Source organism: Sus scrofa, chromosome 16, assembly GCF_054392235.1.
Source record: "Sus scrofa isolate SSC_HxYL_T2T_F1_AM1 chromosome 16, Sscrofa_HxYL_maternal_Yorkshire_Landrace_v2.0, whole genome shotgun sequence".
Taxonomy (NCBI): Eukaryota; Metazoa; Chordata; class Mammalia; order Artiodactyla; family Suidae; genus Sus; species Sus scrofa.
In genome coordinates, this window is record NC_139398.1 from 34,412,793 (window position 1) to 34,431,323 (window position 18,531).

General features: G+C 36.0%; 1 protein-coding gene across 8 annotated transcripts in view; it reads left to right on the forward strand.

Annotated features, from left to right (window-relative positions):
- NIPBL (NIPBL cohesin loading factor) overlaps positions 1–18,027 on the forward strand; it is a 212,276-nt gene extending 194,249 nt beyond the window's left edge. For 6 of the 8 annotated variants that reach the window (XM_021076590.2, XM_085002053.1, XM_013984737.3 and 3 more), the window contains 10 exons: positions 46–136; positions 2,891–3,064; positions 3,432–3,622; positions 5,582–5,689; positions 6,175–6,375; positions 9,227–9,373; positions 11,748–12,022; positions 14,358–14,532; positions 16,278–16,466; positions 17,026–18,027. In XM_021076590.2, the coding sequence (XP_020932249.1) occupies positions 46–136; positions 2,891–3,064; positions 3,432–3,622; positions 5,582–5,689; positions 6,175–6,375; positions 9,227–9,373; positions 11,748–12,022; positions 14,358–14,532; positions 16,278–16,466; positions 17,026–17,391 (1,917 nt within the window). In that variant the 3' untranslated portion in view covers positions 17,392–18,027. Of the gene's footprint in view, positions 1–45; positions 137–2,890; positions 3,065–3,431; positions 3,623–5,581; positions 5,690–6,174; positions 6,376–9,226; positions 9,374–11,747; positions 12,023–14,357; positions 14,533–16,277; positions 16,508–17,025 lie in introns of all 8 variants that reach the window. The other 2 variants (XM_085002054.1, XM_021076592.2) reach the window with 1 other exon arrangement.
- The last annotated feature ends 504 nt before the right edge of the window (positions 18,028–18,531 follow it).

Consider the following 18,531-nt stretch of genomic DNA (forward strand, 5'->3'; position numbering starts at 1 on the left):
AGTTACTCTACCTCATACACGTTAATGTGTTTCCCCCCCCCTTAGGTTAACATAAAGGATAAAGTACTTGAACTATTGATGTATTTTACAAAGCATTCAGATGAAGAAGTACAAACAAAAGCCATCATTGGTCTAGGTGAGTTAAGTCTTAAATTTCTTTAGAGTTTTTGGTTTGAGAGGTTAAGCAAATTTTAAATTTTTGTGAGTCTCAAATGTTGATTTATTTAAGTGTGTTTCTGTTCAAAGTAGGATCTCATATCTAGACTATAGGTCAGGGGTTAAAGACCTGGGTTCCATTCTTGGCTCAGCCAGTGACTTCCTGGGTGACTTTGAGAAGGTCATATAACTTCTAATCATCAGTTTCCTCATTAGTAAAATAGAGAATACAATACTTTCTTCGACCCCTACATCATGGGATTTTAAAAATTCATTAAAGTACTTTAATAAAGAAAGAAGATATAGAAGGATTTTGTGCTGTTGCATATTTTTTATTTATTCTTTTGTTTTTTTGCTTTTTAGGGCTGCACTCACAGCATATGGAGGTTCCCAGGCTAGGAGTCCAATCAGACCTACAGCTTCTGGCCCATACCACAGCCACGGCAACATCAGATCAGAGCCATGTCTGTGACCTACATCACAGCTCACATCAACGCCAGATTCTTAACCCACTGAGTGAGGCCGGGGATCAAACCCATATCCTCATGGTTCCTGGTCGGATTTGTTTCTGCTGTGCCACGACTGGAATTCCTATCACATATTTTTTAAATTGTTCTTTTTCCTTGCAAAGCTTTTTCATTATATCTGTCTGCCTCTTCTAGTCGAAACAATGGGCAGTCTACACAGACTTTTATTTATGTAGAAGCACATTGTAACCATCCCAATAGGAATAATTCAGATGTATACTTTTTCTGTATTTTTCTAGGAGCATTAATGTAATAAGTGTATGTCTTTGCAGAAGATTAGGTCTTTGTGACTTATCTAGAAAGACATTGGAATATTGAAGAAATATGAACAGGATAGCATTATAGTACCTGAATTGAATGCACTTTTAAAAACTAGAAGAGCACTCTCTCCAGGTTTTTGTGTTGTTTGTTTTTGTTTTGCGGAAATACATGTAAAGTTTACTCAATAAGGATAATAATTTATTTAGAAATTTTATTTTGGTAGGATTAACAAGGTTTATAATTTAATATTCGTGGACAATCACTGACATTATTAGTCTTTTCAACAAAAAGGTTACCCAAACCTCTTTAAATGTTGACTGATTTCTTTAAATAAATTTAAATCAATGTCTGGAGTTCCCGCTGTGGTCCAACAGGATCAGTGGCATCTTGGGAGCACTGGGATGCAGGTTTGATCCCCCCTTGGCACAGTGGGTTAAGGATCTGGTGTTGCCGCACCTGTGGCCTAGGTCACAACTGCAGCTCGAATCTAATCCTTGGCCTAGGAAATCCATATGCCCCTGGACAGCCAAAAAGAAAAACAAAATTAAATCAATATCTTACTCCTCCTTTATCTCTTTTAGAAAATTACATATACCAAATATAGTAAAAATTCAGATATCAATTACTAAGGGAGTTATGTTGGCGTAAGTATTACTTTTTAAATCAAATGTGTACCTTTGAGTACTCAGTCTGGACGTACATTGTATAAAGTGGCCAAGTGTTATTTACTAGATATTCAGAGAACAAATAATGTAACTTTTAACTTGAAGCATCACTATAGAAAATAGTTAATAAAAGACAGCTTGGTGTTCTCTTATGGTGCAGCAAGTCGAGGATCCAGTGTTGTCACTGCAGTGGCGGGGTCACTGTTGGGGTGTGATTTCAGTCCCTGGCCCAGGAACTTCCACATGCCCTAGGCATGGCCAAAAGAAAACAATAAATTAATAAGTGAAGACATTCTTTTGTGTCTTTTTAGAGCTGCACCCATGGCATATGGAGGCTCCTAAGCTAGGGGTCAAATCAGAGCCATAACCACCAGCCTACTCCACAGCCACAGCAACTCCAGATCCAAGCCACATCTGCGACCTACACCACTGCTTGACAACCCTAGATTCTTAACCCACTGAGCCACAACGGGAACTCCCTAAAGACATTTTTAAAGAGACATCTTGCCTCGGCCGTAGTTATTCTGTGTCATCATGGGCTAATTATCATTTTGTGCTTTGAATTTAGTTTATTATTTGGCATTCATAATACTTGCTATCGTCAAGGATCTTCATTTTTTATCTTATATATAAATATTTTGTGCAAATAAATATGGATGGTATTATTTTACTGCTTATTAACTTGGGGTGATAGAATTCAGGATTGCGGCTTCATTATAATGCCATATGAGAAATAAATAGAAGACTTTAGAAATATTTCATCAAATGGATATATATTTTTTTAATAGCCCCAAAGTAGTACCTTCTGCTAGGGATCTAAAAATGCTTGCAGACATTACTTCTTAGATCCTGAAAAATTCCATTGCGATAGGTGGATGGTAAATATTATTGTCCCCATTTTACAGATGGAGAATTGAGGCATAGAGAGATTATGTGACTCACCCAGGGTTATACTACCAGTCAGTGCTGGAGCCAAGAATAGAACCCAAGACTCTGACTCCTAATCCACTCCCCTAGCCACTAGGCCCTGCCCCCTCCTCAGGGTTTCCTCTTGTGTGGAATGCTCCTTTGAAATTCAATTGCTTGTTTTTAGTTCATGGGGAAGAAGTACCTACACTAATACTTCTTTAGCTAAGGTCACTAGTATAGTCTTCCAGTCATTTTAAGTTTTAATTTTTGAAATAAGGAGTTGTTTATATAATTTTATCAACATTTTAATTAAATTTTATGTTTAATTTTAATATGAATATATCAAGAGAATGTTTTTTCTGTCTTCTTTAGGATTTGCCTTTATTCAGCATCCAAGTCTAATGTTTGAGCAAGAGGTGAAAAATCTATATAATAACATTTTATCTGATAAAAAATCCTCAGTAAATTTAAAAATACAAGTGTTAAAAAACCTCCAGACCTACCTACAAGAAGAAGATACACGTATGCAGCAGGCAGATAGAGACTGTAAGTGAAAATGTTTTCAGAATTCACAGTGTGGCTGCAGTTAGCATACTCTATGACTCTTTTTTAATCCAGACCTCTAAATTTCCTTAGCTATTGGATAAAGGAGTTCAGTTTAAGAAGAATCCTTCATAAACTCTGTAAAGTAGTTTATAAAATTTAACGTATTTTAGACATTAACATTTTTGATGGAGGGAGGGGATTATAGTTCTTATCAGATTCTCTAAGGGGCCTCTAACAGACAAAAAAAGAAAAGAAATTAAGAACGTTGGGCCAGCTCTAATAAACTGTGTTTCTGTTTATGGCCTGATTTAGTGTTTTTAGTGAGGTTAATTATATATGTTCTAAGTATGTTTACTTCCTTTTGTAGGGAAGAAGGTTGCAAAACAGGAAGATTTAAAAGAAATGGGTGATGTTTCCTCAGGGATGAGTAGTTCTATCATGCAGCTTTACCTCAAACAGGTGCTTGAGGCGTTTTTTCACACCCAATCAAGTGTACGCCACTTTGCCCTAAATGTCATTGCATTGACTCTGAACCAGGGTCTTATTCATCCAGTTCAGGTAAGTATGTTTTACAGCAGCAAGACTTAGCAAAAGAGATAAGTTTGTTGTCTTTTGAAGACATTGTGATTAGAGAATAAGTAGGTCTTTATTCCTCTTCATTATAGATTTTTTTTTGTTCCAAATTCTCAGGAATTCAAGTTTTAGTCCATCTTCTAAGTTTTCTTTACTGCACAAAATATTCGTAACATTGTCTCTATTAAACATATTTCCAACTTACATTTGTTGAATATATACTCAGATTTATTTCTTCTAATTAGATATGATAGATTTGTTTTAGTCCACAATGACTCTTATTCTTAACCAACAGCACACAATGTCAAGACAGTTAACTGGGCTTAAGAGTATTATGTAATTGTTAAACAAGGTGGATTTTAATCCACAGAAAAATCACCTATATAGGCTGAACTCAGCTCCTTCATCTTTGATGGGAAGTAATATCAAGAACCCAACACCTTAAAACATTGATGTGTAGGCTAGATGATGTACTCAAGATATCCTAATACTACGAGGCAGCTAATGTTGGTGTAGTTAGTATTCACCATCTGATATGTTCAGGAGCGTGCATAGGTTGCAGAAGTGAATTTGTTAAATAACCAAAGCCTGTACCCTTCAAGATTTTTATTTTTGGGTATATTTTGTGAAACTTTCTAAAGCATGCTCTGTGTTTTTATACTTTGCTCTTCCCTATATGCTGATTGAATATTCCCTATATGCACACTAATGAATATTTAGTCTGTTCTTCATGACTCAGGGCAAGATTACTTGATAAAATGTACAATAGCATGTTGATTCTCTTCAATTTTTTTTCTTTTTTGGCAGCTCCCACGGCATGCAAAAAGTTCCCAGGCCAGAGATCAAACCCGAGCCACACCAGTAATCCAAGCCATAACAGTGACAATGCTGAGTCCTTAACCAGGAGGCTACCAGGGAACTCTAGTACTCTTGAATTTTAAAACTTTAAATTTTTCACTTCTAAAAAGAATTGCAAGAGTAGTACAATAAATTCCTTTATACCCTTCACCTATTATTAACCATTTGTTAATAACTTTTTCTTTCATACATACACTTTTTTCCAAATCATTTGATAGTAAATTTTAGATAACATGATTCTTTACATCTAAACACTTCAGCATATATATTTTTAAGAAATAGAACATTCTTTTAGAAAACCATAATGCAATCATCAAATTCAGGAAATTTAACATTGAATTAGTATTATCTAACATATAGCTCATTTTCATATTTTGCAAGTTAAGGCTACTAATTTTCTTTGTGGAGTTTTTCCCCTGGATTTAGGATTTAATGCATGATGACCCATATCAGATAGTGTTGTGTTTACTTTTTTAAAGTTGTTTGTTGCTTGTTATTGTTTCTCCAGCCTCCTCTGTCTGTTTCAGATTCATTTAACAATAATAGTGGTGTTTCCTGACTTTTTTTTTTTAAGTCATGAGTACATGAGTGTGGCTGTCACCAAATTAATAGCTGTCTGACAGTTTGAAGCCATATCATATCAGTGAAGCCATATCTAAAATCAACCTTGAGGGGAAGAATTTATCTTTTTCTAGTTTTGTGTGTGGAAGACAAATTGCTTTTTCCCCGGTATTATCTTTTACATAGAAAATTCAGTCAGGTTAGAAAAGTTATTTGTAGTATATATTATAATCCTAAATGGATATTTTTATTTCGAAAGTCCTTTAGTTTTAAAGAACCTTAAATTTCACATCGAAATTGTTTAAATTTCAGCACATCAGTATTTTTGCTAATGCTCCAATGCTCTTTTGCTTTAAGCTAAATCTAAGGGAAGATTGATAATTTTTAAATGAACATGGCATTTATAGGAAGGCCTATACAGCTAAATTCGTATGTCCCAGATATACAGTGAGTTTTTAACGTATGTCAAGACATACAGAGCTTTTACTACTGCGATGTCTTATGACTTCTTATTTTTATCTCCAGTGTGTGCCATATTTAATTGCTATGGGCACAGACCCAGAACCAGCTATGCGGAACAAAGCTGATCAGCAACTTGTGGAAATAGACAAAAAATATGCTGGATTCATACATGTATGTATTTTTAAATTGTATAACCTAAATTTAAACATCGTACTTTGGTAAACCATTTCGTTGGCAAATGTCCTGCTTAGATTCATTTTAGAATAAATATTTTGCTTAGTAATTACTTCTAAACATGCAACTGACTTTGTCCCCCAGGTGTTTATTCCTGTTTAAAATTTACTCAAAAGATTGAGCTAGAGGCGATATAGTCCAGCACACCTGCTGGATAAAGATGAGGATGCATGAGTTCTAGTCCTTATTATGTCATCTTGGCAGTGATGGCTTTTCTGTTTCCATTTTTTTTCTTCTGTAAAATGAGCAGATTGTTTTCTTCCAATCTCCAGTGTTTCTTCCAACACTTGCAGTCTATGATTTTGTATTATTTGAAATAAGACCAAATAATAAAATTAACCTTTTCCATAGTACTCAGAATTACATTTTTAATTTAACTCTTTTAATTTCCATGATAAAAATAAGGCTTTTATTGATTTCAGATGAAAGCAGTGGCTGGTATGAAGATGTCTTACCAGGTACAACAGGCAATCAACACATGCCTAAAAGATCCTGTAAGGGGTTTCCGACAAGACGAGTCCTCCAGTGCTTTGTGTTCACACCTTTACTCCATGATCCGTGGAAACCGCCAACACAGACGAGCCTTTCTAATTTCTTTACTCAACCTCTTTGATGACACAGCAGTAAGCATAAAAAATTTATTATTTTAAGAAAATAAGTCCTATAAATTTTATGCCTAAAGTAGTGTACATTTTTTTAAAAAGTTGCCATTTTAATAAATAATAGTGACTATATTAAGTGGGTCTCTTTAAGCCTATGTTAATTACATGGGATACAGTCAAAATTTAAGGGGAAATTTTCCATGAAAATAAACACAGTGAGAGATAAAATAAAATCGTGTCTCCATACTGAATATCTTATAAACTTTGATAACAGTTCTTTTCAGCATACCTTTAAATAAACCATGTTACTAAACTATCACTTCAAGAATAAATCAGATAGATAGATAGATATTATTCATTTTACATCAGCATTTATTCAGCATATACTCATCGTAGCCACTGTGCTAGAGATGAAGGTAAAACAGCAAATAGGACAGATGTGGTATCTTTCCACATAGAGCTTACCAATTAGTGTATGTGTGTAAAGCTTTAAAAAAAATTTTTTTTTCTTATTTTAATCACTTTGTGGCTTGACTTAGTTGCTATTCCAATACCAGCTTTTTTTCAGTAAAGCAAAATTTAAATTACCAGGATATAGATGCCTTACTAGATCTCTTCTTTGTACTGCATGAAATTTAGGGGTCTATTACCTAGTAAATAAGTACTACAAACTTCTATTTTAGAAATACTTGGAATGCAATTTAATCATCACTAGGGCTGTCATCAGTATTAAACTTTTATTGTGTGTAGGACATGTTGATAGGAATACAAAATGGTAGTATATGGTGCTCTTGCCCTCATTGAATCTTACCTTCAGCTGGGGAGATAAGATGCAAAATAAAGGAAGTAGCAGTTAAAGTTAGCATAGTCTGAGTCCCAGTGGTTTATATTGATGATACTACTCTAATCTGTATCTCCTTCCTGAGCTTTATTCCTACATGGTTTCATTGCCTGTTGTATGTCATTAGCTGGAAGTTCTGTCATCTTAGCATGTGAAATGCTAAATAGAAATCCAGCTCTCAGAATGCGGTGCTTTCTTCTGACTACCTCCAGCAGAGGCTGTCAGAGGAGGAACACATCAGTATAGGCTTAGGGGCATTAGATAAAATGTATTTACTGTTTAAGGCAGGGGTTAAAACATGAATAAATGTACAACGTTAATAATTTATGGGAAGTAATGAGCAGATTATTATTTAACTGGAACAGTAAGGTTACAGTGAGGCATGTTTATGGAGGATCTTGTAGACAGCAGAAGACTGTTGAAAGTGTTAAATAGGAGTTCCCATTGTGGCTCTACAGGTTAAGAAACCTCCTTGTATTCATGAGGATGTGGGTTCGATCCCTGGCCTTGCTCAGTGGGTTAAGGATCCAGCGTTGCCACAAGCTGTGGTGTAGGTCACACATGCGGCTCAGATGCAGTTGTTGTGGCTGTGGCCGAGGCTGGCAGTTGCAGCTCTGCTTTGACCCCTGGCCCAGGAAATTGCATATGCCGTGGGTTCGGCCCTAAAAAGACAAAAAGAAAAAAGAAAGAAAGTGTTAAATACAATGATGAGAACAGGTAACAAAGAGCATTTTTAGGAACACAAATTTAAATGAGACTTTGTGAGAAGAATAGCCAAAGGATAACTGGAATATTTTTGTCCCAAGCACCTAAAAGAATAATAGAATGTTGCTCAAAGCAGTTTGAAAAGGAGTTGGTTTGAAAAGGAGATGGTAGAGGAATAGTCAAAAAGCTAGGAAGGAAAACCTAAGGAGGAAGGTTTCAGGAAGGAGAGGGTGGTTGTCTGTATTTACCCAACTTTAACATGTGGGATTGTTATATATTTAAAAATGAAAAATAGAGTGAGTACAAATAGCAAGTTTATTCCATCTGTTTTATGGGGTTTTTGTTGTGCTATGGCTGATACTGAATTTTTACATTGTTTGAACAGCAGGATAAGGGAGATGGTAGGAAGGAGTGGGGTTTTTTGGTTGGTTGGTTGGTTCGGGCCATGCCTGTGGCGTGTGGAAGTTCCTAGGCCAGAAATCCAACCCATGCCACAGCAGTGACCCAAACTACTACAGTGACAACACTGGATCCTTAACCCACTGTGTACAAGAGAACTCCAAAAAGGAGTGTTTTTCATTGCCCATTTTTCCTCTTTTATTTTTTTTTTTTTAAGCTGTAAATGTTTTAAAGGAATTTAATAACATGTCTTTCTGTTTATATTCTGTATGATCATGAAATGCTGAAAGTCTTTGTTACTTTCTTTTAAAGCAGACAATTAGTAGTAGCTATGATTTGCCACCATCAGAGTTTTTATGGTGTGGAAGTGGTAGCACTGTCAAAATGAATCTGATATTCTAAATTACTTATACATAGGAAACTGACCACTGTTTTGTAAGTTCATGAACTTTGTTTTTTTTAACCCACATATTATTGCTACAATTACCACTTACTTTTGAAGGTAGAATAGTAACTGTGTGTAACTGATCTCCATATGGGTTAAACTTTTAGAACCACACTGACAAATTATGAATTCATATGTGTACTTTCTGATGTGGTATGGATTTATCATAAAGATTTTATATACTCCTATAAGAAAACCAGGCACTCCCACTTGGGTGCACTAAAAAATTTCACCTCTTCCTTTCTTAAGGTACCGTGGGTTTAAGTTATTATGAAATCTCTCAAAATGGGTTTAAGATTAGTCTCTAAAATCCATTTCTTTCCCCCCTTCTCCCTTCTTCCCTCCTTCGCCCCCCACCCCCACCGCCTTGTGAAACATTAACTGAGGCGAAAGTGCCCTGTAGTATTTCTTCTAAAAAGACTTTTTGGGATGGATTTCTAGATTATCCACTAAACATGTGTACCTTTTTTTAAAATTTACAGAAAACAGAAGTGAATATGCTCTTGTACATAGCAGACAATCTAGCCTGTTTTCCATACCAGACACAGGAAGAGCCGTTGTTTATAATGCATCATATAGACATTACACTCTCAGTTTCTGGTAGTAACCTACTGCAGTCATTCAAGGAGGTAAGTTACACACATTACTATTCTTAATGCATCTTTCAGAGTGCAGGCATGCTTTTTCATTGTTTTGTTTCTCATTGTTCTTTTCTTTTCACAGGAATATAAAAGCTTTCTAAATAAACTTCATGAAATCTGGGTCGTGCTTGAATTGGGGGGAAGGAAGTGGGTTGCCATTTCGTTTCCACTAAGAAAGACCTTTAAACCATTTCATTCCAGATCATTTAGGTAGAAAAAAATATATATGTGTGTGTGTGTGTGTGTGTGTTACACACACACACACACACACATATAGGAATTGTTCTGTTAATAAGCCATCCCACTCCTTTGTTTCTCTCATTTTAAGCACTGACCTTAAGTGTTTGGTGTCCATTCATATATTCATTTAAACCCCATTTTAAAACATCTTGCTATTTTATAAATCTGGTAATGCTGTAGATAATACTATTACATTTGAAGAGATACAGATATATCTGTAAGTAGCTTATTTAGCAAGGAATCACACAAAATCTACAATACTAATGATTTCCTTACCCCTGAACACCAGCATCCTAATGGAGTTACCATATATTATGCCCAAAATCTTTATTAAATTTCTCATTATGAACTTTATATCTTTTCTTTAATGGTTTTAGGAGGAAATATACTTAAATTGTAAAAATACATGGTGTATCACTTGGGCACATAGTAGGTACAGTTGGTAATTTACATTCTTTGTAATTTAATTGGAATATTTTCATGTGCCTGGCAATATAAGTAAATCTCTCATTTTATATCTTAGTACTCATAATTCAGCCTAGTGAAACTCATAAATTGAAGAGATTATTTAAAACCTAAGGGTTGTAATTACAGAAGTATCTTAACACTTGTTACTTGATTTATACACCCAGGCTACTAGCACTGGCCTCACCTGAGGACTTACTAAACTGCAGAACCTCGGGTCCCACCCTAGATCTGCTGTAACAGAGTCTGAATTTTTAATAAAATTTCTAGGTGTTTTAACATGCACATTAAGGTTTGAGAAGTTAATAATTTCCCAGGAACTTGATCCATCATGTTTTCTTACTCTGCTTACTTTTGTAAATATACTCGTACATGTTTCTCCTGTTTTATTTTTTAACAGTTACATTTTGAATATTGCTTTGTAGTCTGGTGTTTTCCACCTCTATGAAGCCAGCTGACTTGGTTTTTTTTTAAGAGCTAACAGTCTCATAACGCACAAAGAAACAGAATTTGGAGTTCCCGTCGTGGCTCAGTGGTTAATGAATCTGACTAGGAACCATGAGGTTGCGGGTTCGATCCCTGACCTTGCTCAGTGGGTTAAGGATCTGGCGTTGCCATGAGCTCTGGAGTAGGTCAAAGACGGGGCTCGGATCCTAAGTTGCTTTGGCTCTGGCATAGGCCGACAGCTACAGCTCCGATTAGACCCCTACCCTGGAAACCTCTATATGCTGCGGCTGTGGCCCTGGAAAAAGACAAAAAGACAAAAAAGAAAAAAAAAAAAAAAAGAAACAGACTTTAAGTATTTAAGTTGTACATTATCTTACTGAAACATTCTTTAAAGGGGCAGTTTGAAGCTGGGGGAATTCAAGCCTATTATATTCTCCTCAGTTAAATTATAATTTTCTTCTATAATGGCTTACCCATATGCCAAATTGTTACCTTTATAGCTAATTTATCTTTTATTACTATCCTATAAGAAAATCGTGGAGTTTCCTCATGGCTTGGTCGGTAAGGATCAAACATTGTCACTACTGTAGCTCTGGTTACAGCTGTGGCATGGGTACAGTCCCTGGCCCAGGAACTTCTGCATGCCACAAACGCAGCCCAAAAAAAAATTGTTTCCCTTTGAATGTTTATTTCAGAAGGGTTTTAGAAGTGCAGTGTAGTAGTTGGAGGATTGGATTTTATTTAGTGTTGGAATGAAATTTTTCCCCCAAGGGTTACATCCTCAGTTTTTTTATGGAAAGTCGGGGTTTTGATGTATATTTTTTTTTTTTTTTTTTTTATGGCCACTCCTGTGGCATATGGAAGTTCCCAGGCTAGGGGTCAAATTGGAGCTACAGCTGCCAGCCACAGCCACAGCCACAGCCACAGCAGTGCAGGATCCAATCCGTGTCTGTGACCTACATACACCACAGCTCACAGCAATGCCAGATCCTTAACCCACTGAACGAAGCCAGGGATCAAACCCACGACCTCGTGGTTACTAGTCAGATTCGTTTCTGCTGTACCACAACCAGAACAACAATATATAAAATATTAAAATTTAAGGATACTTTGGAAGCTGTTGAATGGAGTATATGTATAGTTGTTAGTGGTATTTTGGATTTATTATTTTCAGACAGAATAATTTCCTCTTTTTTTTTTTTTTTTCCAGTCTATGGTAAAAGACAAAAGGAAAGAGAGAAAATCATCTCCTAGTAAGGAAAATGAGTCAAGCGAGAGTGAAGAAGAAGTCTCCAGGCCTCGGAAGTCACGGAAACGAGTAGATTCCGATTCCGATTCCGATTCAGAAGATGACATAAATTCAGTGATGAAATGTTTGCCAGAAAATTCAGCTCCTTTAATTGAGTTTGCAAATGTCTCGCAGGGTATTTTATTGCTTCTGATGTTAAAACAACATTTGAAGAATCTCTGTGGCTTTTCTGATAGGTAAGATTATATAAGCATTGAAAGAAAACACTTTATTCTTTTCAAATAATAAACAAATATAAAACCCCCTTTTTTTTTTTTTTTTGGGGTCTTTTGTCTTTTGTCTTTTTAGGGCATACCCGCAGCACATGAGGGTTCCCAGGCTAGGGGTCAAATCAGAGCTGTAGCTGCTGACCTACACCACAGCCACAGCAATGCCAGATTTGAGCCACATCTGCGACCTATACCACAGCTCATGGCAACACCAGATCCTTAACCCACTGAGCAAGGGCAGGGATCGAACCCGCAACCTCATGGTTCCTAGTCGGTTTTGTTAACCACTGAGCCACAATGGGAACTCCTGAAACCCATTTTTGATTGCATGCTGAATATTAAAAATCCTGCTATTTAAAAAAGGAGTTTGTTCCTTTTTATTGCTATATAGCATTTTGTTGTATAATATGACATACTACTGTCCAATCTGTTATTGGGGAAAAACCGTATTCTCTAACTGAAGATATGCATTATAAATTAAAAGCCTTATTGTGTTGATTTCCTTTAAAAGGTATTAGAGAGTTAGGCTAATCTTAAAATAGATTGCAAATTTAAGTTTTTAAAGAGCAATGAATGAAGAAAAGGTGCAGACCAGCTAGACTGAGTTCTAACAGAACCCAGTAATCTTTAATATGCTCTAGGAGATAGAAAAGTACTAATAAATTGAGAATGCCTTATAAATTTTACCCACCAGTAGTCACTATAGGTATCTCTTTTCTCCCTGTACCTATGGAATTTTGAACATTTTTCACATTCATTGAAACCTTCTGAAGTCAAGTGTTCATAGGGATGATAGTGCAATGAGTAAAGTAGACCTGATAGAAGATCAGTGGCAAAATGGAAAGAACATGTTGCATCCAGAGGGTTCAGATGTTACTCAGATGTTCATCAGTTTGTTCCCATGAAAGAGTGGGTACAGTGTGGCCAGAGTTTCCATCTTTTCAAGAGAAGCAGGATAATCTAGATTTTCATGAGAAGTGACGATGTTAAATGTTGGCAACTACAGGCATACCTTGTTTAATTGCACTTTGCAGATATTGAGTGTTTTTTAAAAATTGAAATTTTGAGCAAAGTGTTGGGCAAGTCTAACGTCACCATTTTCCCAACAGTATTTGTTCACTTTGTGCCACTGTGTCACATTTTGGTAATTCTTAAAATATTTAAATGTTTTTCACTACTATTAAATTTTTTATGCTGGTCTGTGATCCTGATCTTTGTTGCTATTGCAAAAAGATTACAATTCACTGAAGGCTCAGATGATAGCTTTTTTTGTTGTTGTTGTCTTTTTGCCATTTCTTGGGCCGCTCCTGCGGCATATGGAGGTTCCCAGGCTAGGGGTCGAATCGGAGCTGTAGCTGCCAGCCTGCGCCAGAGCCACAGCAACGCAGGATCCGAGCCGCGTCTGCGACCTGCACCACAGCTCACGGCAACACCGGATCATTAACCCACTGAGCAAGGGCAGGGATCGAACCCACACCGTCATGGTTCCTAGTTGGATTCGTTAACCACTGCGCCACGACAGGAACTCCCAGATGATAGCATTTTTTTAGCAGTAACTTTTTTTTTAGTTAACCTGTATGTTGTTTCCAGACATAATGCTATTGCACACTTAATAGACTAGTATAGTGTAAATGTAAATAATTTTTATACACACTGGGAAACCAAAAAATTTGTGTGATTTGTTTTATTGTGGTATTTGCTTTATTGCAATGATCTGGAACCAAATGCACAATGTCTCCAAGGTATGCCTGTAATTCAGAATGATTTAAAACATTGTTAAGTCTTGGGGAAGTACTAAGGAGTTGGAAAGATTTTGAAACAGTTGTTAAGACTGTGAAACAGGTTTGTAAACCGTCACTCTGGCTGCTGTATAGAGAATGAATAGTTGGGGCACAAAAAAGTGAAACAAGGTAAATCAGTTAGGTAGTATTGAGAAAGTATATTGAAACTGTCCCACATGGAATTACCGCTCTGGCATAGTGGGATTGGCGGTGTCTCTGGAGCACTGAGACGCAGATTCGATCCCTGGCCTGGCACAGTGGGTTAAGGATACAGCCGCAGCTGTAGTGTTGGTTGCAAGTGTGGCTCGGATCTGATGCGTTTTTTTTTTTTTTAAACCTTTGTTTTTATGTATTTGCTTTCCTTTTTTTAATTACACTTAATGTTATATATACAGTTTCACTGGTTGAAATCTAAATGATAGAAAGTTTAATTATAAGTAAATAAAATTTAACTGGAATCAATTTTAATGTAAGTACCTGGGAAAAAATGTTAAATTAATGATTTTATTTTCCCAAAACAGTAAAATTCAGAAATACTCTCCATCTGAATCTGCAAAAGTGTATGATAAGGCGATAAACCGAAAAACAGGAGTTCATTTTCATCCCAAACAAACACTGGACTTCCTGCGGAGTGATATGGCTAATTCCAAAATCACTGAAGATGTGAAGAGGAGTATAGTAAAACAGTATCTAGATGTAAGTAGTAAAACTGAAAAATGTTTCCTTCTGATAATAGCATTTGTAAAGTAAATTCTTTTGAGAGAAATAGCTACCTCCTTTACATTGAAGGTAAGCTTTATGAACCATTAATTTTATCTCTATAGTTCTAATGAGTTACTTTGAGCTTGCCTTTCCCTTTTCACGCACTGCCCCATCATTGTTTTTTCTTAGGAAATGCCAGCCTACCAATAACTTTATTTTAGTGAAAAGTTTTTTGTTTTTGTAGCTTATGGCAAAGACAGAAACTTAACCCACTGAATAAGACCCCTCATCGTCACAGACACCACATTGGGTTCTTCTTTTTTTTTTTTTTGGCCACTCCACAACATATGGAATTCCTGGGCCAGGGATCAGATCTGAGCCACAGTTGCAACCTGTGCCACAGCTGCAGCAACATTGAATCCTTAACCCTCTGTGCTGGGCTAGGGATTGAACCTGCATCCCAGAGCTCCAGAGATGAGAACTCCAGTAAGCTGCATTGGGAACTCCATATTTTAGCTAAAAGTTTTTAGGCAAGTTTTAGGGAAAAGCTATGCCCATATATGTGTTTGCTTGTTTTTTTTTAACATAGTGGATTACATGGTTTGTACTTCATAAAAGAAAAAACCATGATAAGTCATCCTTCTACCCTCTTCAGCCATGAGGACACTGGTTTGATCTCTGGCCTCACTCAGTGGGTTAAGGATCCGGTGTTGCTGTGAACTGTGGTGTAGGGCTGCAGACTAAAATCCCACGTTGCTGTGGCTGTGGCGAAGGCCAGCAGCTACAGCTCCAGTTCTACTCCTAGCCTTCCATATGCTGCAGGCATGGCCCTAAAAAGATTTTTTTAAAAAATTAAAAATTAAAAAAAATAAAATGTCTTCTAGAATAGGCAAATTTAGAGAGCAAGAGAATAGAATAGAGGTTACTGTATTAGGGCCCGGGAAGGAGAGAAGAATGGGGAGTACTGAGTGGGTACAGAATGAGTTTCTTTTTGGGATGATGAAAAAGTTTTGGAAATGGCAGTTGTGGTGGTTGCACAATATTGTGAATATACTTAATGAATTAAATAAACGCTTTAAAAATGGTAAATTTTATGTTATGTATATTTTACCACAATAAAAAAAAATTCAGTGTTTTAAAAAATGCTTTTCAAGATTGTCCTAAAATGTAAAAATAAAGATTTTTTAATTTTAATCTACTTATGACTGAACATAACTAACAGTGATTTTCTGGACTAAGAATGTGACCTACACAGTGGTTTTCATATTATTCCTATGCAAACCCTTATACTCTAAATTTGAAATTTATTTTAGTTCTTCTTTAAAATTCTTCATCTTTTCCTTCTTCTTGTATCCTCTCATTGGCAGAAAGCAAAGGAGCAGAAAATGTTTAAATGTCTGTCAATAATTAGTAATCACCTGGCTACTTGATAACTTGGACCAAAATCAGTAAGATCTGGCTTTGTAGGCCAAATCTGGCCAACTGCCTGTTTATGTAAAATCAAGTTTTATTGAAACAGCCAGGCTCATTCATTTATGTATTGGATTTTGGCCAGCAAAACCAAAAAACACTCAATGTCTGGCTCTTTACAGAAAATGTTTGCCAACCCCCAACTTGGACAATAGCTAAAGTCTATTTCACGCACACCAAAAATTACTGCCATGGAAAACATTTAGGAATCTGGCAGTCTTGTTTGAAATACTTACTTAAAATTCTAAATTACTATCTAATTTTTGTAGTTCAAACTTCTCATGGAACATCTGGACCCTGATGAAGAGGAAGAAGAAGGGGAGGTGTCGGCTAGCACAAATGCTCGAAACAAAGCAATTACCTCGCTGCTTGGAGGAGGCAGCCCTAAAAATAATGCAGCAGCAGAGACAGAAGATGATGAAAGTGATGGGGAGGATAGAGGAGGAGGCACTTCAGGGGTGAGGCGGAGGAGGAGTCAACGTATTTCGCAGCGTATTACGTAAAATGATTTTTATGTGCTTATATATGTCAGTCTATTAAATGTACACCAAGTAATGTAATACTTATGAGAAAAAACATTTTTGTAGATAGAGATTCTCTACTTATCCATTTATACAACCTTTTGTAGAAAGTTTAACATAAAAGACAATAAAAAAAAAACAGAAATGAGATTTATCCAGCATAAAGGGTTATTAATTTTTCTTTGGACTGTATTAATGTGTGTTATCCTTTTTTATTGTTGCTAAGTTTTATGTAGCTTTATGGTTCATATGTATATATAATTTTATATATCAATAAGAGTAAAGACACGGGTACAAATTAAGAGTTACGTGGTTTTACAAGTATATGTTAACCCCTTGGCGCTGGCGGTCACGGTGCGTCTCATTGCCGGCAATGGAAGTGTGCTGGGAAATCCCAACTCCCGGCGTCAAGGGATTAAAAGCAATAAAAACAATAATTTCACTAAAATTATTTTGTGTAACACTTGGTCTTTTTTCCCCCCTCCCAATGTTTTAGTCATTGAGAAGGTCAAAACGAAATTCAGACTCTACGGAGTTGGCAGCACAGATGAATGAAAGTGTTGACGTCATGGATGTCATCGCTATTTGCTGTCCAAAGTACAAAGATCGACCACAAATTGCAAGAGTAGTACAGAAAACCAGCAATGGCTTCAGTGTTCAGTGGATGGCAGGCTCCTACAGTGGCTCCTGGACTGAGGCTAAGCGCCGTGATGGCCGCAAACTGGTGCCTTGGGTAGACACTATTAAAGAGTCAGACATTATTTACAAAAAAATTGCTCTAACGAGTGCTAATAAGCTGACTAATAAAGTTGTTCAGACTTTACGATCCCTGTATGCCGCCAAGGATGGGACTTCCAGCTAATGAATTTGTACATGCAGCCAAATTTACAGGAGTTTTTTTAAAGGCAGAAAAACTTGAAATATCAACATTCTGGCAAAAAAAAAAAAAAAAAAAAAAAAAAAATCAGTTTTATGAAGAGTAAGAATGGAACCTGGGATGCAGGAACAAAAGAAGGAAATGTTGGGCAAACATTTTTGTGGGAGCTCCCTTCGCTGTTGTGCAGCAGAAACAGATTCTCAGTTCATTTTTACTCCCACTGTATTATAGTTTAACAAAAATTGTTTATATCTTGGAAAAAAAACTTTCTGTTTAAAAAATAAACAAGTGAATGTTGGAAATTAGTCTGTTAATGTTCTTAATAAAGTGTTCTTGGAGTTTAACCTAGCAGCGGATGGCTTTCTTTAGCTTAGCCCAGTTTCCAGGGAAGCATTGTTTTTTCCAGGCTGTAAAATGGCAGAATCTCCTGGATATATAATTTATTCTGTTGGAAAAAAAAAAAAAAAAAGCATGCAGTATCTATGACCTATCTGCAGAAGGAGTTTTTGTAAATGTAGATTTTGATGTATTAGGTCACCCTGAAAACAATACAAGAAAAGGGATCCCCAGGCAATCTGGTGGAGCGAATACTGCAATAAATTTTTTTACTTCTCTTTGTTACTTGTCTGTTTCCATTTGAATTTCTTATTGTAAAGATCTGTTTAAATCCATTTATATTATTTTGCAGTCTTTTATGTAAAATTTATTATATCACTGGTTTTCAAACAAAACATAAAATATTGTTTATACAGTTTGTATAGGCTGACTTCTGAATAATTGGTATCTATTATTTTCATTCCCATAAGAGGGTGTAAACAATTAACTCCAGGGTTTTATTGTATCCTGCAATATTTAGTATTAACTATATATGATTTAGCACTGTGCCAAACACATTTTCAAGAGTACATTTTGATATAAAAAGAAACTATAGTTTATTCCTTGTATGCTTCAATTTCTTTCTAGTGATGTCATGATGATGGTAATATTTATTTTTTAAACCTCGGGAAAAGGTAACAGTCTTGGGGAAAGGTAACAATCATGCTATTTTCGGAAACTAGCATTTCTCTTAGTTAAAATTATGTCATGTGTTATTTTAGAAATAGAATTGAGATGAATATGACACTT